General features: G+C 40.2%; 1 protein-coding gene across 2 annotated transcripts; it reads left to right on the top strand.

Annotated features, from left to right (window-relative positions):
* Window positions 1–1,013: 1,013 nt before the first annotated feature.
* Window positions 1,014–19,530, top strand: SAMD7 (sterile alpha motif domain containing 7; the record flags this gene model as incomplete). 2 transcript variants are annotated; one of them, XM_079705623.1, is made up of 8 exons in its annotated part: window positions 1,014–1,077; window positions 3,155–3,281; window positions 4,514–4,638; window positions 8,195–8,273; window positions 9,374–10,002; window positions 10,998–11,119; window positions 16,742–16,852; window positions 19,336–19,530. In XM_079705623.1, the coding sequence occupies 7 exons, from the start codon at window positions 3,181–3,183 to the stop codon at window positions 19,528–19,530; spliced, it is 1,362 nt and encodes a 453-aa protein (XP_079561749.1). The 2 variants fall into 2 exon arrangements, with proteins under 2 accessions (XP_079561749.1, XP_079561748.1); XM_079705622.1 differs by lacking the exon at window positions 1,014–1,077 and having other exon boundaries at window positions 3,196–3,281.
* Window positions 19,531–19,733: the final 203 nt, after the last annotated feature.

The raw sequence follows: 19,733 nt of genomic DNA, 5'->3' as shown, positions 1-19,733 counted from the left end.
AGAAACTAACACACCATTGTAAAGCAATTATACTCCAATAAAGATGTTAATATATATATATATGTAATTATAAAATATATATAAAATTTGGGACATTCAAAAGATAACAGGCACAACATTAAAAATTGCCTTCATCCATTCAGGCTGCTATAACAGAATACTATAATCTGGGTGGCTTATAAACAGAAATTTATTTCTCACAATTCTGGAGGCAGGGAACTTCAAGATCAAGGCACTAGCAGATTCAGTGTCTGGTGAGGACTTGCTTCCTGGTTCATAGATGGCCTTCGTCTCACTGTGTCCTATGTGGAGGAAAGGCTGAGGGAACTCTCTGCGGTCTCTATTCTAAGGGTACTAATTCCATACATGAGGGCTCCACACTCATGACCTAAATCACCTCCAAAACGCCCCACCTCCAGATACCATCGCTTTGGGGATTAGGTTTCAACATACGAATTTTGAGGGGAGACAGTCAGTCTATAGCACCGGGCTGTAATTTTTTTTAAAGAAAATTTGGGCACTAATAGATGTCGTGATAAGTAAGTAAGCACTTTCTCACAGGTGTAAAGATGAAAAGAAACTAGGGAAGCCAAGTGGAGCCCAGAACTGTAACATTCAGGTGTGGTAGATGCCAGTGACTCATTGTCCTCCTCAGGGACCTTCATGACATAGGGACATTTCTGTAGACTTGGGAATAATTTACATTTTAGGAAAACATTTGGTAGACTGATTAAAAATAATAAATTACCATGTCAGAAGTGTAACAAAATTTTATAGATTACATTCAATCTCCCTGGCATTGCAAAAAGAAAGAAAGCCAGATTCAAGCACCATGGAATCCAGAACAGGTATGGTACCAAGGAGGGCTTTAATGGTAAATTAGATGAGACTTGTCTCGGATGCCTCATTTCTTCAACTCCATTGGCCAATAGCCTTAAGTCCCCCACTCATTTCACTGAACACATGAATAACAGTGGAAAAAAATCCAGCTGTGTTGTTGCAGACCATGGACCCTACAGAGCCTCGTAGAAATATGCCTATGCCTGGCAAACCTGGTAGTCCAGAAGAAAGGCATTTGTATCGATTATCTAGTGGAATGACATTAGAAAGTAATCACGTGGCCTCAACAATTCTTGCTGCCTTACCCATATCCCCTTTCTGAGTTCACCTGCAACCGTAGAGGTCATTTCCCATCTCAAGCACCTGCATTTCTCTGCTTCAGACTGAAGACTTTCTCCCGCACTGTAGGAGCTCGTTGGATCTAGCTCCGGCATAACCCAGATGCAAGGGAGAACTGTGCCCTCCACCAGTGGCTGACAGAAATCAATGGGTAAATGGCCAGCTCTGTGTCTTTCACTGGGACAGTTATGAGGTGTGTACTACAGGTTTTCTTAGAGGGTCCTCAGAAGGTTGTCCATAGTGGTAACTCACAGATTAGCTCACGTCTTATTGGCTTTTTTCCCTTCCTGGTCTCAGCCACTCCCTCATGTGGGCTTCCTGGGATTACCTCCCAAATAAATTACCTTCATTCAAGTCCTTGTCTCAGGCCTGCTTTGGAGGAATCCCAAAGTAAGATAGTCTCATCCACTTTTGGTGAGTAATCTCCATGGCACTTCCCTATGGTGACATGTGTGAAGTAGCGGGGTGGTCAGCCTCTAGGCAATGCTTGCTCTGGAGGGATTCTGCACTCCTTTTCTTCTCCTTCCTCCAGATTTGTTTCAGGCATCAGATAAAATGCAAGATGAGCACTATATGTCACAGCTTCAAAGTTTCTATCTCTCTCATAGGTAAGTTCAAACTTCTACCAGAGACTGTCAATTCATGACACAAATCAAAGTTCAACATTGTTTCAAAAGGAAACACCACGTTGTGTCCCACACTGTTCTGTTGTGTAATAGATGAGGTGAAAAAAGGTGGCTGTGCACCACATCTCAGATGCGGAGGACCTGAGGTTCTAAGCCAAGGAGCAGTGTCCTCGCCAGAGATGCAATCCCACAGCTGACACACCTGGCCTGAGTTCTTTCTTGGCATCTCACCCTGGCTGGTAGGCATCTGGCAAATATTTTTATCCTGATTCTGACTGGTTACTACTCTGAGGCCACTATCAGAGAAGAAATTATATTGACCTCACAGAAATAGTGAAAATAAATCCACATTAAAAACTTTAAAAAAATGTATATGAATGGTGAAAGCCAATGATAGGTGACCTGTGGACTTGAATTTTGAAGTTGATCAGTAGGTTTAGGCCTGGAAAAGAAGCTAAAGAAGTGACTGCTTATTTAAATACCATTATATTTTTAGTTTTGGAACCATATGCATGTATTAACTCTTTTAAAAATTAAATCAAATATGCACACGAGAAAGAAAAAAAACACTACTTTGAAAAGCAGAACATTTTCTTCCTGATTTCCTTTTTTTTTCAAACATAGTTGTAGTTATCTCAGTTTTTTTTTAAAGTAACTATTGAGGATGAAGAAGCTAAAGTGACCTGTTTGACTAACACTCATTTAATATTTAAAATTATTCAAAATATGTTAATAATTAATAAAATATAAGACAAAATTTTACCCCTTTTATAATGGTCCCTTTTTCTGATCACTAGGTTCTAGATAAAGTTACAAATGCTTGTGTTTATGTATGTTTGGATATAACTTGGTCACTTGTTCTAATTAGACACATGCATCTAATTAGCCTGTATTCACTTTAGATGTATTTTGGGCCATTAGGAAGATTTTCCTCCTCTTTTCTGTTTTAATCTTATCAACTAACTAGGAATATTTTTCCAAAAATTTAACATATGGGAGCATACATGCATTTGTACTTCTGGGAATATAAACATCAAAATAAATTGTAATAAAAGAAGATGGTATTTCTGGAATCTTGCAAAACTGGTTTAATTTTATTAGTGTTGCTTGTAGTGTGGTATGGTATTACCTGTGGACTCTCCAACAAATTCCAAAGGCACACAGAATTCTACAACTGTATCTGGGTACTTACAATGGAGGGGTTTTTGTGTAACTGAAATCTTGCTGTAGTTAGTCTTCCCAAGTGTTGGGAAAATACAAAAGGTGTTCATCGTGTTCAAGAAGAATTCAAATAGTTCACAAAAAGTAGAGGTATTTGTTGACATATCTATCCGTTTTTTTTTTTTTAGAACTCCATCAGTGGCGAGAGATACTGATGATAAATCCAATGATGGCCGTGAACCCTTTATTGACAGCATCAGGGCATCAGAGGATTCCACTGGTTCCCTCACCATTTGAACCTCCAAGTGTGGATAGGTATTTCTCTTCAATACGATATTCCAGTCAAAGGAGAAAATGGATATTATTAAGGTTTCAAATGCTGTTCATCCCAGTGTTGTTTTATTGTTTAATGTTATTTCAGGGAACTGTGGTGCAGTAAATCTGCCAGCCACATCTTCAGCAAACTTCTCATCACTTCCCCTTTGAGGCCTGCTTGACATCCTCACTCAGCAAATAGCTAACGAGCACTTTCTATGTGACAGGCATTGCATAGGTGCAAACGTGGATGTAGTCTGCTAGGGCTGTGGTAGTAAAATACCACAGACTGGGTGGCTTAATTTTATTTCTCACAGTTCTGGAGGCTGAAAGTCCTCGATGAAGGTACTGGCAGGTTTTGTTTCTCCTGAGGCTTCTCTCCTTGGCTTGCAGACTTGGCTGCCTTTTCCTCTCTGTCTTCACATGCTTTTTTCTCTGTGTGCAAGCACTTCTGGTGTCTCTTCCTCTTCTTATAAGAACACCAGTCCTACTGGGGTCCCACCCTTATGACTTCATTTAACTTTAATTACCCCCTAGGCCCTAGCTCCAAAAACAGTCACATGGCGGGGCAGGGGTTAGGAGCACAATTCAGTCCATAACAATTGGGTATCCTGGATTTCCTGTGATATAGAGCAATTCTTTCTTTGCAATAAAAGTGAAGTTATCAGTATTTTGGTTGTACACTCTGGCAGTTTCCTGTCTTCTCTTCTTTTGGATATATTGATATAGTCTGACATTCCGAGGAGAAAGAAAAATTCAGTATTTATGCTTGTTCATGGAGCATGAACAAAAGAGTTGGACTTCTAGAGACCACTGAAGTTTGGAGAAATAAATTGTCCACCCAGGTAGTCACTGATCCCAGATGGCAAAACTCAAGCCACAGTATGTTTATCAAATGAGAAAAGAATGTTGTGGTCAAGAATGGAAAATCAGACACTGGTACTGATTTGATTGGATCTTTTTTTTTTTTTCCTGACATCCCTAAAACTTCCCTTTCCTGCTTTCTCTGTGGTGTTGGCAGCTGAGTTAGTCCTTCCTTAGTAGAGCCCTTCCTCCTAAGCTTTCTCATCATATTTCTGTTTAAGCCAATAGAGACCGCAGGACTTCTGTACTTCATTTTGGGAAGAGATGATAGAATCCCATATGGCAATAAAAAAAACCTCACTGCCTATGCAATGGAAATTTTGTACAATTCCATTTTCATTTTACCTAATTTGTATCTTTTTCCCTAGAGATTTATTGCCTCTCACTGTAGCTCCAACTGACCCAAGACAGTTTTGTGCTCCTTCCCAATTTGGATCCTCTGCTCTACCAAATGCAAATATGCCGCACGTGCTGTCCAGTCATGTCTACTCAGGTATGAGCAACAGATGGCTCTCGTCTGTGGAGCCACTGTGAACTGGATTGCTGCATTAAGCTTGCCATCAAATTTACTGGCAAATTTTAGAGGCAAAACTGTATGGTGATTATACTTGTAGTTTCTACAGTTACTAGCTAGGTTTAAATCATGGTTCCACCACTGCATAACCAAGTGTAAGTCGCTTAACTCCTCCAACCATCAATTTACTGATGAATAACATGAAAATCTGCAATTACTATCTGTCTTACCTTACAGGCAGGAACTGATGAGGTCATGAGGAGATGAGGTCTGAGAGTTAAAGGCCCTGGGGCAGTTTACATATGGCCTGATAGGTCATAGAGAGGACCTGCCTTTTATTCTGGGGAAGAGGGAAAGCTTTTGAGGAGTTTGAGCAAAGGAATGACATTGTCTGACTTACATTTTACCAGGATCACTCTGCTGCTGTGTTGGGGACAAACTTGATAGGATTAAAGTTCTGGAGTTAAACTGATGGGAGTTAATGGGCTATTAGAATAGTCAAAAGATTATGATGGATTGGCCCTGCGTGGTGACAGTAGGAATAGTAAGAAGTGGCTGGATTCTGTAAATACTTTGAAGGTAGAAACAACAAGATTTTCTCAGAGTTTAGATATGAGATGTGAAAAGAGGAGAGGTGTTAAGGATGACATCAGAAATTATGGCTGAGAAATGGGAAAGGTGGAGTTGCTCTTCACTGAGTTGAGGAAGATCATGAAAGCAAGGGTTCTTGGTGTGGGAGGGATATCCTAGGCATTTGAGATGCCTAATAGACAATCAATGGGGGATGTGTGGAAGGCAGCTGAAGTCCAGGGAGGACTTCTGGAGACAACATGGATATATAATTTTGGAAGTCATCAGGATATATGAGACTAGATGAGATCATCCATAGAGTGAGTTAAAAGGATGAGTTAGAAATTAAAAGGATGATCCCTGGGACATACCAACAGGGTCCAGAAAATAAACGGAGATATAGAAAAAGCAACCACTGAGGTGGGAGGAAACCCAGGAGAGGACGGAGGCCTGGAAACCAAGGGAAGAAAGTGTTTTAAGGAAAGAGTGAGCAACTGTGTCAAGTATGCCACTCAAAGATCAAGTAAGATGAGGGCCAAGAATATATGATTAGATATAGCTTTGTGGAGGTCATTGATCTCAATAAGAGCAATTTCAGCAGAGTGGTGTCAGTAAAAACATGAGTGTAGGGGGCTCAAGAGGGAATAAGAGGTGATCATTTCCTCACAATATTGAAGATCAGATGGATGCATCTTATCTCCCCAAAACTATATTCAGTGAGTTTCTGTTTGTCCCTGCTCTCCAATTCCAACAACTCTTAATATTGAGTTAGCCGAAAAGTTCATTCGAGTTTTCCATGTTACAGGAAAACCCAAATGAACTTTTTGACCAACCCACTAGATATGAGCAATGTGAGTGAAAAGCCTGAGACAGAAAGAAATGGGATTGGTGCCGGGGCCAGTGAAGACACCGGCCTGCCTGGATTTAAGCATGTTGTCTGCCACAGTGCATGTGGATCCACTTCGATGAGATTGAGCAGGGGCCAGGTCTGAAACTAGACACACCCACTGGAGTGTGACAGGCCCATCAGCTGAACCTGGATGGTAGCCCCATCTGGCAGCAAGAACCCGGTTAAATCTATAGCCCGAAGTTACAGGCAGCAATTAAGCAGACCAGTGAAATAGCTGCATTGCTGACTCAGAAAGAGCTTCTTAGTGATGAAGAATCCAGAAACTGCCAATAGTTGGATACAAAGAGGCAGGTTGACAACCTGTCCCAGGAACAGAGTAGTCAGTCTCCCACCTCAAGGCTGACGTGTAAGAGAGTAAGCAAGGGCAAGGTAGGGCCTCAGTCCTGTAGAAACCGAGCTACTAAGTAAGTTAGCAAAATAGGGATTAAGACAAGGATCTGTTTCAAAATTTGGGATGTTAGGTAGGGAGTGGATTATTACAACAGGACTAGCACTAAGTTTGATGTCAACTATTTGGGAAAGAGAAAGAAACTTGAAATAGGTTTGATGAGTCCACATTTCATAGGGTGCTAAAATCCAGGTAATGAGAATTGTGCCCTCTACACTGATCTTCTTACATGGACATTCTCTGCATCCTTGGGCATTACCCCATGGGTTGGCAGTCTTATGCATGCCAGCTGTCTCAAGGAGAATATCTCAAAGGCCCTGAACTATAAAAACATAGAGCTTTAGAGTCAGAAGGATTTTTAGAGGCCATGTCATCTAACCTCTGAATTTTACAACTGAGAGAGAATCTCATAAAAATAGATACAGTATGGTGTATTTCAAGATAGGTTATTATTAATAGGAGTTTAACGAGCTCTGCTAGCTTGGTACAAGGCAAGTATAAAAACAGTTCTAGCCTTCATGATACTTGCCCTCTTGTTGGGGAGAAGAGATTTACACACATAAAACTATCATTGAACAAAACTCTGTAATAAGTATAATTTGTGCATCTGTTATTGTTACAGTGTGGTCTGTAGACCTATGCTGGTCTGAGAAGTGTTTGTACAAATAAATGCATAAACAGAGAGTAAGGCTTAGAAACTTTCACAGCAACTTGACAGGGTAATTTTATGTCTATTATCTAATCATTTTAAATTGTGCTTGTACTTGTTCTTGCTTTCATTTCAATTTTCTAAAATGTCATTTTATGTATTTTCTGAAAGTATTGGTCCATGATGGGTTGGAAATTTTAAAAGAAAAATACAGTCCTTCACCAAGGGATGATTTGAGAAGCACCAGCATAGACTCTAAGTACATTAGGAGTCCAGAGAAAGAAAAAATCAATATAAGCATGAAGTTACCAGGCAAGAATAGAGCCTTGAATTCTGACGATGCTGTCATTATCTTAAGACATATTGGAAGGTTGACACAAGAATGTAATTGCTGTTCAACTCCATTGAAACTGTTTTGTAAGAAGTATTTTCCTCAGCTACACCCAAAAGTCCACGTAGAGAACTTCATATTTTATCCACTTAAAACACTGTGTTTATTTCCAGGGATTTCAGTGCATAAAGAAACACTTAGTTACTTCTTTTTTTAAGGTCAGTTAATTCTTTTCTTCCAAAAAAAAATTATCAATATTTACTTAAAAAGCAAGTGATCAAGAGATCCACAGATAATTTCATCTTTTTCCTTTTGAAGTATGGTAGGGAAACATTGCCAGTCATGAGACCCATACTTAAAGAAAAAAAATTATCTGGGGAATTCCCTGGCAGTCCAGTGGTTTGAACTCGGTGCTTTCACTGCCAGGGCCCTGGGGTCGATCCCTGGTCAGGGAAATAAGATCCCGCAAGCCGCAGCCGTAAAAAAAAAAATTATCTGGTGTTATCATGCCATCACCAAAGTGACTCTAAGATTCTGAACAGCCATGAACTGATACCATTTCCAACACTGTGCTCAGTTGGTGGTTTTTTGCAGATACTGTTTTAAATCATTATATTTTCTTCCATTATTTTCAAGTGGATATTGTTAATTTGTTTGTGGGGTGGGATGGTGGTTTTCTTGTTTAAGGTTGGGGCATTTTGCCACCTGAATCCATAAAGGCAATGGCTAGAAGGAATGAAATGATTCAAAGGCAGCATACTGCCAGGTAATGTAACAATGTTGTTTTATTTTCTATTCATTCACTTGTTTATTCATTTGTTATATATATACTTTTCTATATCTTCATTCATTTATTGTATTTGTGTATTTTGTATATATTGTTAGATTTGTGTATATGTATTCACTGATATATATATATACACACACACACACACACACACACAAACACTGATTACTTTCAAAAAGTATTCCAGGAACATTACAGAAAGAAACATATACAAACATGTACACAGGTTGTTTAAGGATAAAAACAAGATTAGAAATTACACAGTGAAGCCAAGTCTACAGATCACAGTAGCTTGTCAATGTCTCATAATTAAAATGCCTAGCTGTGATTCCTTTGAAATTCATACTGGCATTTCTGTCTTAAATGACTTCAGTTCTGCCCAAAGATAGGAGCCAAGCTTGCCAATCCCACTTCAAACTATGCCATTAGAGCCCAGACAGCCCCCTGTCAACCTAAAAGTGGCCTTCAACAGCCAGGAGAAAGAAACACACAGCAGTGATGACTAGGGTATTGCTGTGGGCAAGAGAAAGCATCAGTCAGCTTTTTCATCGCTGAACATTAAGGGGTCCAGGTGATGACCAATAAGCAAAGTAAAGTAAGCAAAAATACCAGCAAGTCTTCCCCCCTTCTCCCTTCCCCAACCCTTACCACTGGCATTAATTTTAACAGTTGAGACTTCTGTGTTTCTTGAGTCTCACTAAAATTGTACTCTAAGGTTTAAAAACTTCTTCCCAAAACTTTAACTTCTTTGAGGATTAATCCCTGGCAAGAAGCTATGCTGTGCTGCATTCTCCCCATCCCTGCTACGATTGCCATACCCATTAGAGACAACGCTCTAAAGACTGGCCTTAGACTTCCATTGTGAGATTCAGCCAAACCCTTCACCTCTGATCTTACTCCAAACTCTCCTTCCCAGTGGCTCTTTGGGGGATTCATGTTTACACCTAACAGACTTCAGATAAGTAGCATAAGGACTCACAAGAAAAGCAGAGGTGCTACAGTAGGGAAGGCAGAGGGCCATTAAAATGATATTTCTAATGGTTTTCTTGTGTTTATAAAATATATTGTTTTGTTTTTAGGATGGAAATGGAAATGCATGCCATTTACCAACAAAGGAGAATAGAAAAAGTTAATTCCAAGGGACTAGCAGGCCTAGGGATACCATTCCTCTATGGCTTCAGTATCCCAGCTGGCCCAGCCACCAACCATGGCAGGAGCATGCTCCCTGCCAGTGACCTGCATGCTCACAGAAGCGCCCTGAGAAACCTTCAGAGAAACCCCTTGCTAGTGGCAACTGGTCCGCGCTTTCTAGAGAGCTGGGGGCAGAAATATCGTCGTCTCAGGAGAGGTACAGGGAATCAGAAAGTTCTAGACAGTGACACCGAGAGTTCTAAAAGTCGAGTAGAAGAAAAGCCCCTAGGCCAAACCCATGCAATTCCCTGTGAAGAGAATGAGTATGCAAAAGACCCAGAAACTGACACTGTCAACAATCACAAGTTGGGTGAAACCAAAGAAAAGCCATCTACAGCTCTTGCTCACACCTTTGGAGAGCTGGAGCACAGCCATGGAAAACCCTGGGGAGCTCATGGCACTCTCCTGGAAGAAAAGGCCTCGGACAGTGGGAAAGAGAAGGCTTCAGAGCAGGTTTTGGCAGCCTGTGGTGAAAAGAATGGGGTTTACCCTCCAGTTCCTCGACCATCTCTGCCAGGTAGGTGTCCAGGGGCTAATCCTCATAAACTGCAGGTCATCAAGTCCCTGAAGTTATTACATGGTGAGCTGTAACCACTGTGTTTCTTTTTATCCTCCTTTTTCTTAATCCTACTTAGAATTACCTCCTCTTGAAAAATTATTACATTAGTTCCAATCAGCCATAACAGTGCAATGTATCTCGGTTTATATATTGCTATATAGAGAATTTTCAGCAAAGGCTAGGAAGGTAAATATGAAGAAGGATGGGAAAGCCTACTAGAATTTTTAATTAACATTTTAATTTAATTTTTAATTTAATCTCTTCAACACAAAACAGAGGGACTTCTTGCTTAAAAGTATGAATTCAATCTCCCCTGTATTTAAGTGTAGAAAAATAAACAAACAGAAGCTCTTTCAGTGCTCACTACTGCTATGATACTCTCTAACCTAAAAGTATTAACACACTACCCCCTGCCCCAAATAGACACACTGAATAGTTTTCAAGAACTTCTTTAGATAAAAAATGGTTTAAAACTGGAACTTCTTTAGATAAAAATATTTTAAAACACAGGGATTTGGATATGTGTAATCTAGCCACCATACCAACCGCTTCCCTGACAAAATATTAATTTGCCATTTTGATGAAGATGTAGCTAAATTCTCACATGGCTTAGCATGATAAATCATGTAACATCATAGAACCATGGTAGTATTAATCTGGAGAATGAAATCCACAGGGTATTTCTATGGGAATCTGAGGTAAGCTGGAACTTTGTTTTTATTTATGATACGGTTGTCATTAAAGATCCTTTAGAGGAAGAAAAGAAAGAAGGCAGCTAAGCTCTTTAAGAAATCCTCTCTCAGTAACTCTGTCTTTTAAGGGGTTACGTGTAGATCTATGTAAAGGGACTGCTCTGTGGTAATAGAACATCAGGAAATGAATGTAACGATACATGAAACTGTACTCTTAGCTTCCCCCTTTTCTCACAAAATAATTTTCTTTTTGTTTTAAAGGAACACATGTGCTTCTTACAATCAAGGAAAATCTATCTTTGGATGAGGATATTCAGAAATGGACCGTGAATGACGTGTACAACTTCATTAGTGGCCTTCCAGGTTGTTCAGACTATGCTCAGGTGATGCAACATTTAAGTATTTTCTTAAAAGTTAGACACTTGGAAATATACTTCCTTCATAATGAGTTCTGTTGAACTTGATTTTGACCCCAGAGAGCATTCCTAATCATCTCTCCCTTTGTATGTCATTGGCTCCTCTGGAACAGAAGCCTCTGACTGGTGGAGCTTGGGTCATGTGCCCACCACAGCCTCAGGGGAGGCTGGGAAAGCCAGTGTCTGGCTTTAGTTTCTGTCCCATCAAGGCTCCTGAGATGTGGAATTCTCCCAGAATTAGGAGGTTCAGAGGCCAAACATCCAAGAAGAATGAGAGATATCTACTATATTCCCTACTCATCCATTTAGCAAACATTTGGAGGCATGTACTTCTGTATCAGAAGTTTTAGGCTACTCATCATACATAACAGAAATATATACTTTATTCTAAAAAGGACAAGAAGGAAATACATCTGAAAAGTAGGAAATTAACTATTTTAAAATTCCATTTTTATGCTGGGGCAATATATAAAAATGCCTACACATAATTTAATCTGGTAGATAAATACTATTTTTTAAATTATAATGAACTATCAGGACAGTTGAAAAGTAAAACTAGCCTCACTTATATGGGAAAATTGCAGATAAAAATGGTGGGTTGCCAAGTTTTTGAAGTTTATGTCTGTGCTACATTTTCATGCATATAGTTTACTTTTTCAAGTGATTTAATAACACAATTCCAAGCAACAATGTGCCTACTATATCTGGTATCACTATCTTTGGTTTATATTTTAAAGTAAAAGAAAGCAAGAAAAGGACATTATGATTTAACTACATCATAAGTAACTGATGTTAGAGATAATTTTTTTCAGATCTCATTTTGTGATATTTTCTTCAGTGTAATGCTGTTAATTTTTTTTTTTATTTTCATTTCTTTCTTTCTTTTTCTTTCTTTCTTTTCCTTTCTCTTTTTCTTCCTTTGTTCTTTTTATTGGACCAATGGAAAAGTCATATAGAGTAGTGATTAAGAGTATGGCTTATGAAACCAGAAAGTACAAGTTCAAATCCTGGCTTTTCCACTTTCTGGACATGTGACCTAGGACAAATTGCCTCCTTCCTTGGTGTCTCAGGTTTTTCATCTGTAAAATGAGGATAATAGTATAATACATTTTCAAAGGATTGTTGTAAGCATAAATGAGTGCCTAGCACTCAGTAGATTCTAATTTCATCATTACCTCAGAGGCTTCTAGAGAAAGCAGAATCTCAAGTTACTTATGAGGCAAGTTGTATTCTTCAAGTCACCCAGTTTTTCTTTTTGCATACCTGCTAAAAAATTTTGTTCTATTTTTTCCTATTCAATGAGTATAACCTTATTATTTTATTACTAGTCATTAACCGTGAGTAAGTCACTTTTTAATTGTATCTATGCCACTTTTCAAGTGGTACAATGAAGTTACCAAATTCTGATAATCAGAAAGAAGCAACCCCATGTATAACGCACATTTGATTACTGACTTCTGATGGATTGAATCTGTTTGAACTCACTATTTTTAATCAGTCAGTGATTCACAGTCATAAAAATGCAGTTTATAATAACCACTCTTGTAATAAATAATGTTACATGCATTTTATACTTTATAATCCCAGATGTCCCCTTATGGGTATAAAGAAGTCACATAAACACGAAGACCCCAAACTTTGCTGACTCAATTATCTCTTACCAACAGGATGTTGGTGCTTCCTTCCCCACCCCAAGAAGTGGTACCGTTATTTCTAGGTGTTTCTCAAATGTGTTTAGGGTCAAGTCCTGCTCTTGTTTCCTCACTAAAGTCAGTTCCCCTCCTAACAATTGCTGGTGACCTCAACAGCAAGGATGCCATTACTCTGCTGGGCATGACCAGGCTGTGTTCAGTGACGGTGTTCTGTACAGAAATGGGGAGAACCCCCCTGGATGCAGCTGGGTGCCATCTGAGCGCAACAAGCTCTGAAGCAGCGCTGCTTGTGCACAACTCTCACAGGAACCCTTGTCTGCAATGTGCCATCCGCTTTTCCTCACAGCCCCTGGGACTACTCAGGGCCACACCCCCTGTCCCCTTCTCTGTCCTCTTCTTCCTCACCTCTGCCTTAGGTGCAGCAACCTCCAACCACCCACCTTCTGCAGGTAGAAAAAGGAAATTCAGGAAAAAATAACCGCAGTGAAAATCCAAAGCCCCTTGCAAATGAAATCTTTTAAATAGATGTGAAGAGAGGATGGGTGGTTCAGCCATTTAGGGACATCCAGGATACCGTGTAACACATTTATTTTTGTTCAAAGTCAATGTCTAGTTCAAATAAGTCAGCAGTTAAAGTATTCTCTCTAAAAATAAATGAAATTATTAAAAATACATACATATTTACATCATGCACTTGGCCCAAACTGCTCTCATGAGAATGAAGTGAGGATATCTTCTGAGTGACAGAGGCATGTTCTGCATCCTTGCCTCAGGCCCAGGGTCCATCCACCATGACTGAAGGTTAGGCCCTCCTGCATTTCAGGCCCTGGGTGCCAGCCTACCTCTGTGTGAAAATTTATCTCTGTGATTTCTCCTTCTTTGGATGCTCTCTCATGGTCCCTTCACTGCTCACTGGAATCTCTACAAAGGAGAGAGAAATTAGGTAAATTTTCTACCATAAATATAGGTAACTATTCTTATCAGCACTCCTTTTTCTGAATGGCAGTGGGGTTAAGCAGGGAAAATTCTGGATCAGAATCATGAACTATACATTATTTTACAAGTTCTCTAACAGGCAAGCTATGCTTTTTGGGCAACTCACTTAACCTTTTCTATGTTGGTTCTCTCATTTACAAAAAACCATAATAATAGCGCCTACTCTATTGGCAACAGACTGTGTGCCAGGCACAATACTAAGTAAATTATTTAGATTGTCTTTTAAATTTAATCTACACCATACTTCTTCAAAGGAGATATTAACTCTATTTTGCAGCTGAGTAAGGCTGAACTTCAAGGTGGCTAGAGGACTGCTTAAAAAAATGTGTGTGTGACTACAAATCTAGCTCTTTCCATTATAATTACTCTACATTGAGGATACTGGGCCGTATGATTTTCGGCCAAGGGTACCTGGGGCCCTAGGAATTCTCAAAGGTGGTAGAAGGTATGCTTAAGTTATTCAAGATATTTCAAAACAACAAACAACCTAAGAAATATCATACATTTCCCCAAAATAAGGCTACATAGACTAACCCAAAGTGTCCACTTTTTTGCTTTGGCCCAAATTAAGTTACTTATATTGGCCATTCTACAATTTGATCCGTTAAAATAGGAAAAGAAATAATTACTTAATAAATATAGTTTGTAAATAACTAAAATCTGTTAGAACACAAAGTTCCTGGTACAGAAGTTTCCCAAGAAGAATCTAATCTTCTGCTGGTCCTGAGGCATGCCCTCCAAGGCACGGAACACTCAGTGGAAATGGGACAAATATGGTTCCTCTTCTCATGGAGCTTGTAGTCCAGAAGAGGGGCACCGTAAGGGATTCCACATCAGCATGACCATGCTGGAGAGGGCAGCTACAGTGCGTGGTTGGAACCCATAGGAAGGCCTTACGGTTTCCTAGAGGAAGAGGCATCGAAAGTGAGACCTGACAGTAAGGAGTTTACCACCTGAGGGGGAACAAGGTGAGAGGGAGGCAAAGGAGGAATTTCCAGGTGAGGACCAGAAGCCAGAGAGAACTTAACATGGTTGGGATTTGAGAATAATTTTTAGTGGCCAGAGGCCAGGGCCAAGGTGGGAAAGGTGAGGATGGCAGGATAGGGGACTGAAGAGGCTGAAGGGGCCAGGCCACAGAGACTTGAAGGATTGTGACTTCATCCCGGAAACAGTCTAGGTTTTAAGGAGGAGTGGCGTGCTTAGCTTTATGTTTCAGAAAGGCCGCTCAAGTTGCTTTTATGAAAATTGTTTAAAAGAGGCAAGACTAGTGGGGAAGCCTTCTCAGATGAGCAATAATGGAGTTTGATCCAGGGTAGAAGCAGTGGGGTGGACAGGTAAGAATTCTACCTAAGAGGCAGAATTGGCACGATTCAGCTTCTAAGTTAAAGATATACATTAGGGAGCCTTTAGTATACAGAGACACTCACTGAAGCCAAGAGAAGACTGAGATGAATCCAGAAGACCAAAGAGGACCTGGGTCAGAAGCCTAAGGGACTCTAACACGTAAGGATGGACAAAGAAACAGTAGTCACAAAGGTGACAGCAAAAGAGAGGGCAGAGGGTCCCCAGGAGGGAGAAGCCTCAGGAAGTGCATTTTCTTGAAGGAGTAGTCAACAGTGTCAAATGCAGCCAGGAGTGTAAGAGATACAAGGACTGAAAAATATCTACACGTATGGTAGAGTCACCAGGGACCCAGAGGAGAGCAGGTTTAATGGACTTGTGAGGGTGGAAGTCAGACTCCTTGAGACTGAGGAATGACTGGGAAGTAAGAACATGGAAACAGGGAGCATCAAAACTCTTGAGAAATTGGGCTGTGAAGGGGATGAGAGACCTGGGGCAGGGTATAGAGATGGAGTGAGGAAGCGTTTCTGTATTTTCATCGTTATGGCTTTTATAATGATGGTGGAGACTTGCTTAAAGCCCACTGGGAAAGAGCCAGCCAAAGAGGAGACTGACGATGAGACGGGATTATGTATTGTGCGGGGCCTGGAGGTGGGAAGGGTGCAGACACTTAGCCTGTGTGGAGAGAGTGCCTTTAAAGAGTGAGGGGCCACTCTCCCCCTGTATCAGTACAGAGGAGGAAAATGTAAGCTTTTAGGTTGGTTTGGGCAGAATTAGAGGAAGTTCTTATCTACTGGTTTGTTTGTTTTAAGTAGGAAGTTACATGATCTGCTGAAAATGAGGGGGGATTCTGTGGGTTCTGAAGTTTGAGTGTGAAGAAAGCTTGAAATGGAAAGAAAAGAAAGCTCATCCATGTATGTAAGATTGCCAGGCAGTTTGAAGTTGGAGACCATAACGTTACAGTACTACCAGTCTGCCTAGTGTTTTCTGTCCCTCTCCTTATCTGCCTGGAAACTTTGTCCACCAGCAGCCTTCCTAGTTTCTGGAAGAATGGAAGGCATGGTGACATCCACTACACAATCAGAACAAATATGTCCAGCGTGACAGCTCTCACCTGAGTTTTCCTCTTCTCCCTTTACCACTCATCTAAGGCAGTGGACAGAGGCACTGAGTCTGTAAATGTGAGAGTCTGAAATTTGCCTGAAATGGTTTTTACCCACATCCCTTCACTCATACTATTTGTCCATTCATTGATTTGTCCAGCAAGGATTATTGCATATCTTCTGTCATGGGCCAGGCACTGCATTACAGGTACATTGGTGAGTAAAACATGGGCTTGCCCTCAAATAATAACTATTCCAGGTTGGAGTTGCATTCTATATACAGAGAATTACAGTGTACTCCAAGGGTTGTTAAAGACTACAAACAACATGCTATTGGAGCACAGAAAAGAGGGTAACTGAAAATAAGAAATGTTATGATTTTTGGTGTCATCCTCAAGCAGTCTTAATGTTTCCTCCAAAGCTAAAAATCTATATATAAAACAAGGTCTTAAAAAAAAGACATTTAAACAAAGCTGACATCTTTTGTGTTTAATAAGGTGTTTAAAGATCATGCAATTGATGGAGAAACTTTGCCATTACTCACAGAGGGGCATCTTCGAAGCACTATGGGCTTAAAGCTGGGGCCGGCATTAAAGATCCAATCGCAGGTAGGGTGATTTTTCGTAACTAAACATGTTAATGGTATGAAGCTTAAGTGAAATATGTTACCTTTATCTTGTTGTAACATTAACAATACCTATTTAACCTCTTTATTAAGCTTTTTTCCTCTGTGGTTGAGGACATGATAAAAGTGAGGGAACCTGAAAACTTTGGACAGGGCATTGGTACACATTCCTAGTTTTGGTTGGGAAGGCACAAAGCAGTGGTGTGCTGGCCAGTGTTTAACAACCTGCTGTCTTTACAAATGAACCCCGATTCATAGCATTTGTCCATTTCTGTGGTGTCAGTACTCCCACCATGGCTGACAAACTCCACATGCAGCGTCACTGAATACAAAATTGGGAAGAGATGCACAGCAGCTCCCCATTTCAGACTATCTTCACCATGTGGATAGCACAAGTGTAAACAACCTCAAGAGCAGAGATAATAATAAACAATTATAGTAAAATAAGTAGGTAAAAATAAGTGATAAGTTTGGGGCATTTAATACTTTAGTTTGCAATATAATATATCTAATTATAACTTTATATAATTTAATTTTTAATAATGGCATTTTTGCGGAGCCTGTGCTCCGCAACGGGAGAGGCCTCAACAGTAAGATGCCCGCGTACAGCAAAAAAAAAAAAAAAAAAAAAATATTGCACACGGCCCAGCCCCCATACATACTACTGCTATCCCTTTTTCTGGTCTTCTCTTTTTCCCCATAGCACCCATCACATTCAATCACACAATATAATTTATTTATTTGTTATATTTATATTTATTTTTGATTTCCCTCTGCCCCCACTAGAATGTAAGCTCCATTAGAGCAGAGATCTTTATTTGTTTTATTGACAGATATAACCTTAGAACATGCAAAACCCATAATAGGTCAATAGTTATTTGTTGAAAGAGTGAGTTTCCTAAAAGTCAAACCAAGAAGCCTCAACTAATTCTTTCAGAATTTATACAGTACTTTACTTATTCACAATACATGCTTAGACCAGGAGCTGAGTTTCCAGGATGTCCTTCAAAAACCTTTTTTTGTTTTCCTAAACTTTTCAGGGTAAAGAAGTTCTTTATTTCTAATGCAAATACTTCAGTGTTTCCATTGTTGTTCTTTTTTTCAGCTTCTTATTTTGGAATAACTTTAGATACAGAAAAGTTGCCAAGATAGTACAGAGGATTCACCTAGCTTTTCCTAATGTTAACATAACAGGTCACATTTGTCAAAACTAAGAAATTAACATTGGTACAATATAATATTCACTTTTAAATGATTTATTTTTCTTTAGTGAGGATACTATACCTCTTGGAATACTTACAATAACACTGCAGTTTTTTCTCAAATCTGATTTTCTTTGGCTTTGGTTTATCACTTTCGTTGCACTTTTTGTTCTGCTTTGTCCTTACAATGTGGCCAACCCCAAGTCATTCTTAATCTTCTCCTCACTTGCTGCTAGCATTCTTATGCTCCTATCTGATATATATAAGTGCTTCCATGCAGCCCAGCTGAGCTATTATATCCCAGGCCCCATCTGCCAGCATAACAGGACAGGACTCCCACAGAAGCTGGGTGTGGGGGGGAAGTGGAGGGGGAAGGTCCAGCTGATGCCAGATGTTCAACCAAGCAGAACAGTTTGAGTCCTTGGGATTGGGAATTTCCAGGGGTCCAATTGAAGCAGGAAAATTGGAAGGTTCTGAGTAACATCTGAAAGTCCCAGAAGGTGAGCAGGCAGGAGTTCATCAGTGGATAACAAAATCTCAATCTCTAAAATGGGAATCAAGGGCAAAATTCCATTACAGCAAGAACTGCTAAGAAGAAGGAAACCTACCCTCCAGAACAGAAACGTAGAAGGTAGACCGGGACTGAGCACACAAGGAAAGGGGTAGGAGAAGAAAAAGTTACTGGAATTTGAGAAAGATATTATTAGAATGGAGGGTGCTGGGGGTTTGAGCTGTAACAATGTGGACAACATAGAAATCTCCTGGGCCCCACTCGGCATCAGGTTTGTGTAGGAGCCTGCTGGTTAGTACTAGGGCACCAAGTCCCAGCGCAGCCTTATTTATGTCTCAGCACTAAGCCCACTGAAGGCCAGTTGTGTGCTAAGATTCTAAAGAATTCCAGCCTCACCTGGAGAAGGACGGGCTGGGTGTTGGTGAAGGTGAAGTAGGGTGTCTGTGGGAACCCTTGTAGGACCATTGGGAAAGGAAGAGCTAGAGTGAACTCAGAGTGAAATAATTGTGTGTGCAGATGAACCACAGCAGAACCAAGAACGGGAACTGGTAAGCTCCTACCACCTTGATATCCAGTTTTACAATGTAAACACTATGATTCTAAAAGAAAAAGCCCACCACATCCTAGAATTTTGTCCTTCTAGATGTCCCATGCCTGAAATTACCTCAGCCTCCCTGCCACCTTTGGCTTAGCAGAGTATGCTGAGTTATTGAAAGAATTCATAGATGTAATTACTATATTTTGTCTTCTAAGGTATCTCAGCATATGGAAAGTATATTCTACAAGAAAAGTCTTTCACTTCCTACCCACACGAAACAAGCATTCGATCAACCAACAGATACAAACCCTCTTTTGGATTTTAATTCCTGGAGTGATACACTGGACATTCCTTGTTCCCAGGATATGATCATTCCTAAAAGAACTGAGCGAGATACTATGAGAAATTAAAACCCTCATGGAGCAAGAGCAGTCTTAATCAGTTTTCTGAAAAGTCTGGCATATTCTGAAAGGTGTGTGGGGGTTTCCCAGGACCAGATGGCGGCTCAGAGGGAGAGAAAGCCCACTCTCCTGAGCTCTCTGGGAGGAGGCCTTGCCCAGGCTTCCCGAAGTGACCACATCACAAAGTGGCTGGAGGCGTATCCTTGGAAGCA

This window comes from Hyperoodon ampullatus (genome assembly GCF_949752795.1).
Source record: "Hyperoodon ampullatus genome assembly, chromosome: 5".
Taxonomy (NCBI): Eukaryota; Metazoa; Chordata; class Mammalia; order Artiodactyla; family Ziphiidae; genus Hyperoodon; species Hyperoodon ampullatus.
Note: the sequence above shows the minus strand (reverse complement) of the source record. Positions and strands in the feature narration are given on the sequence as shown.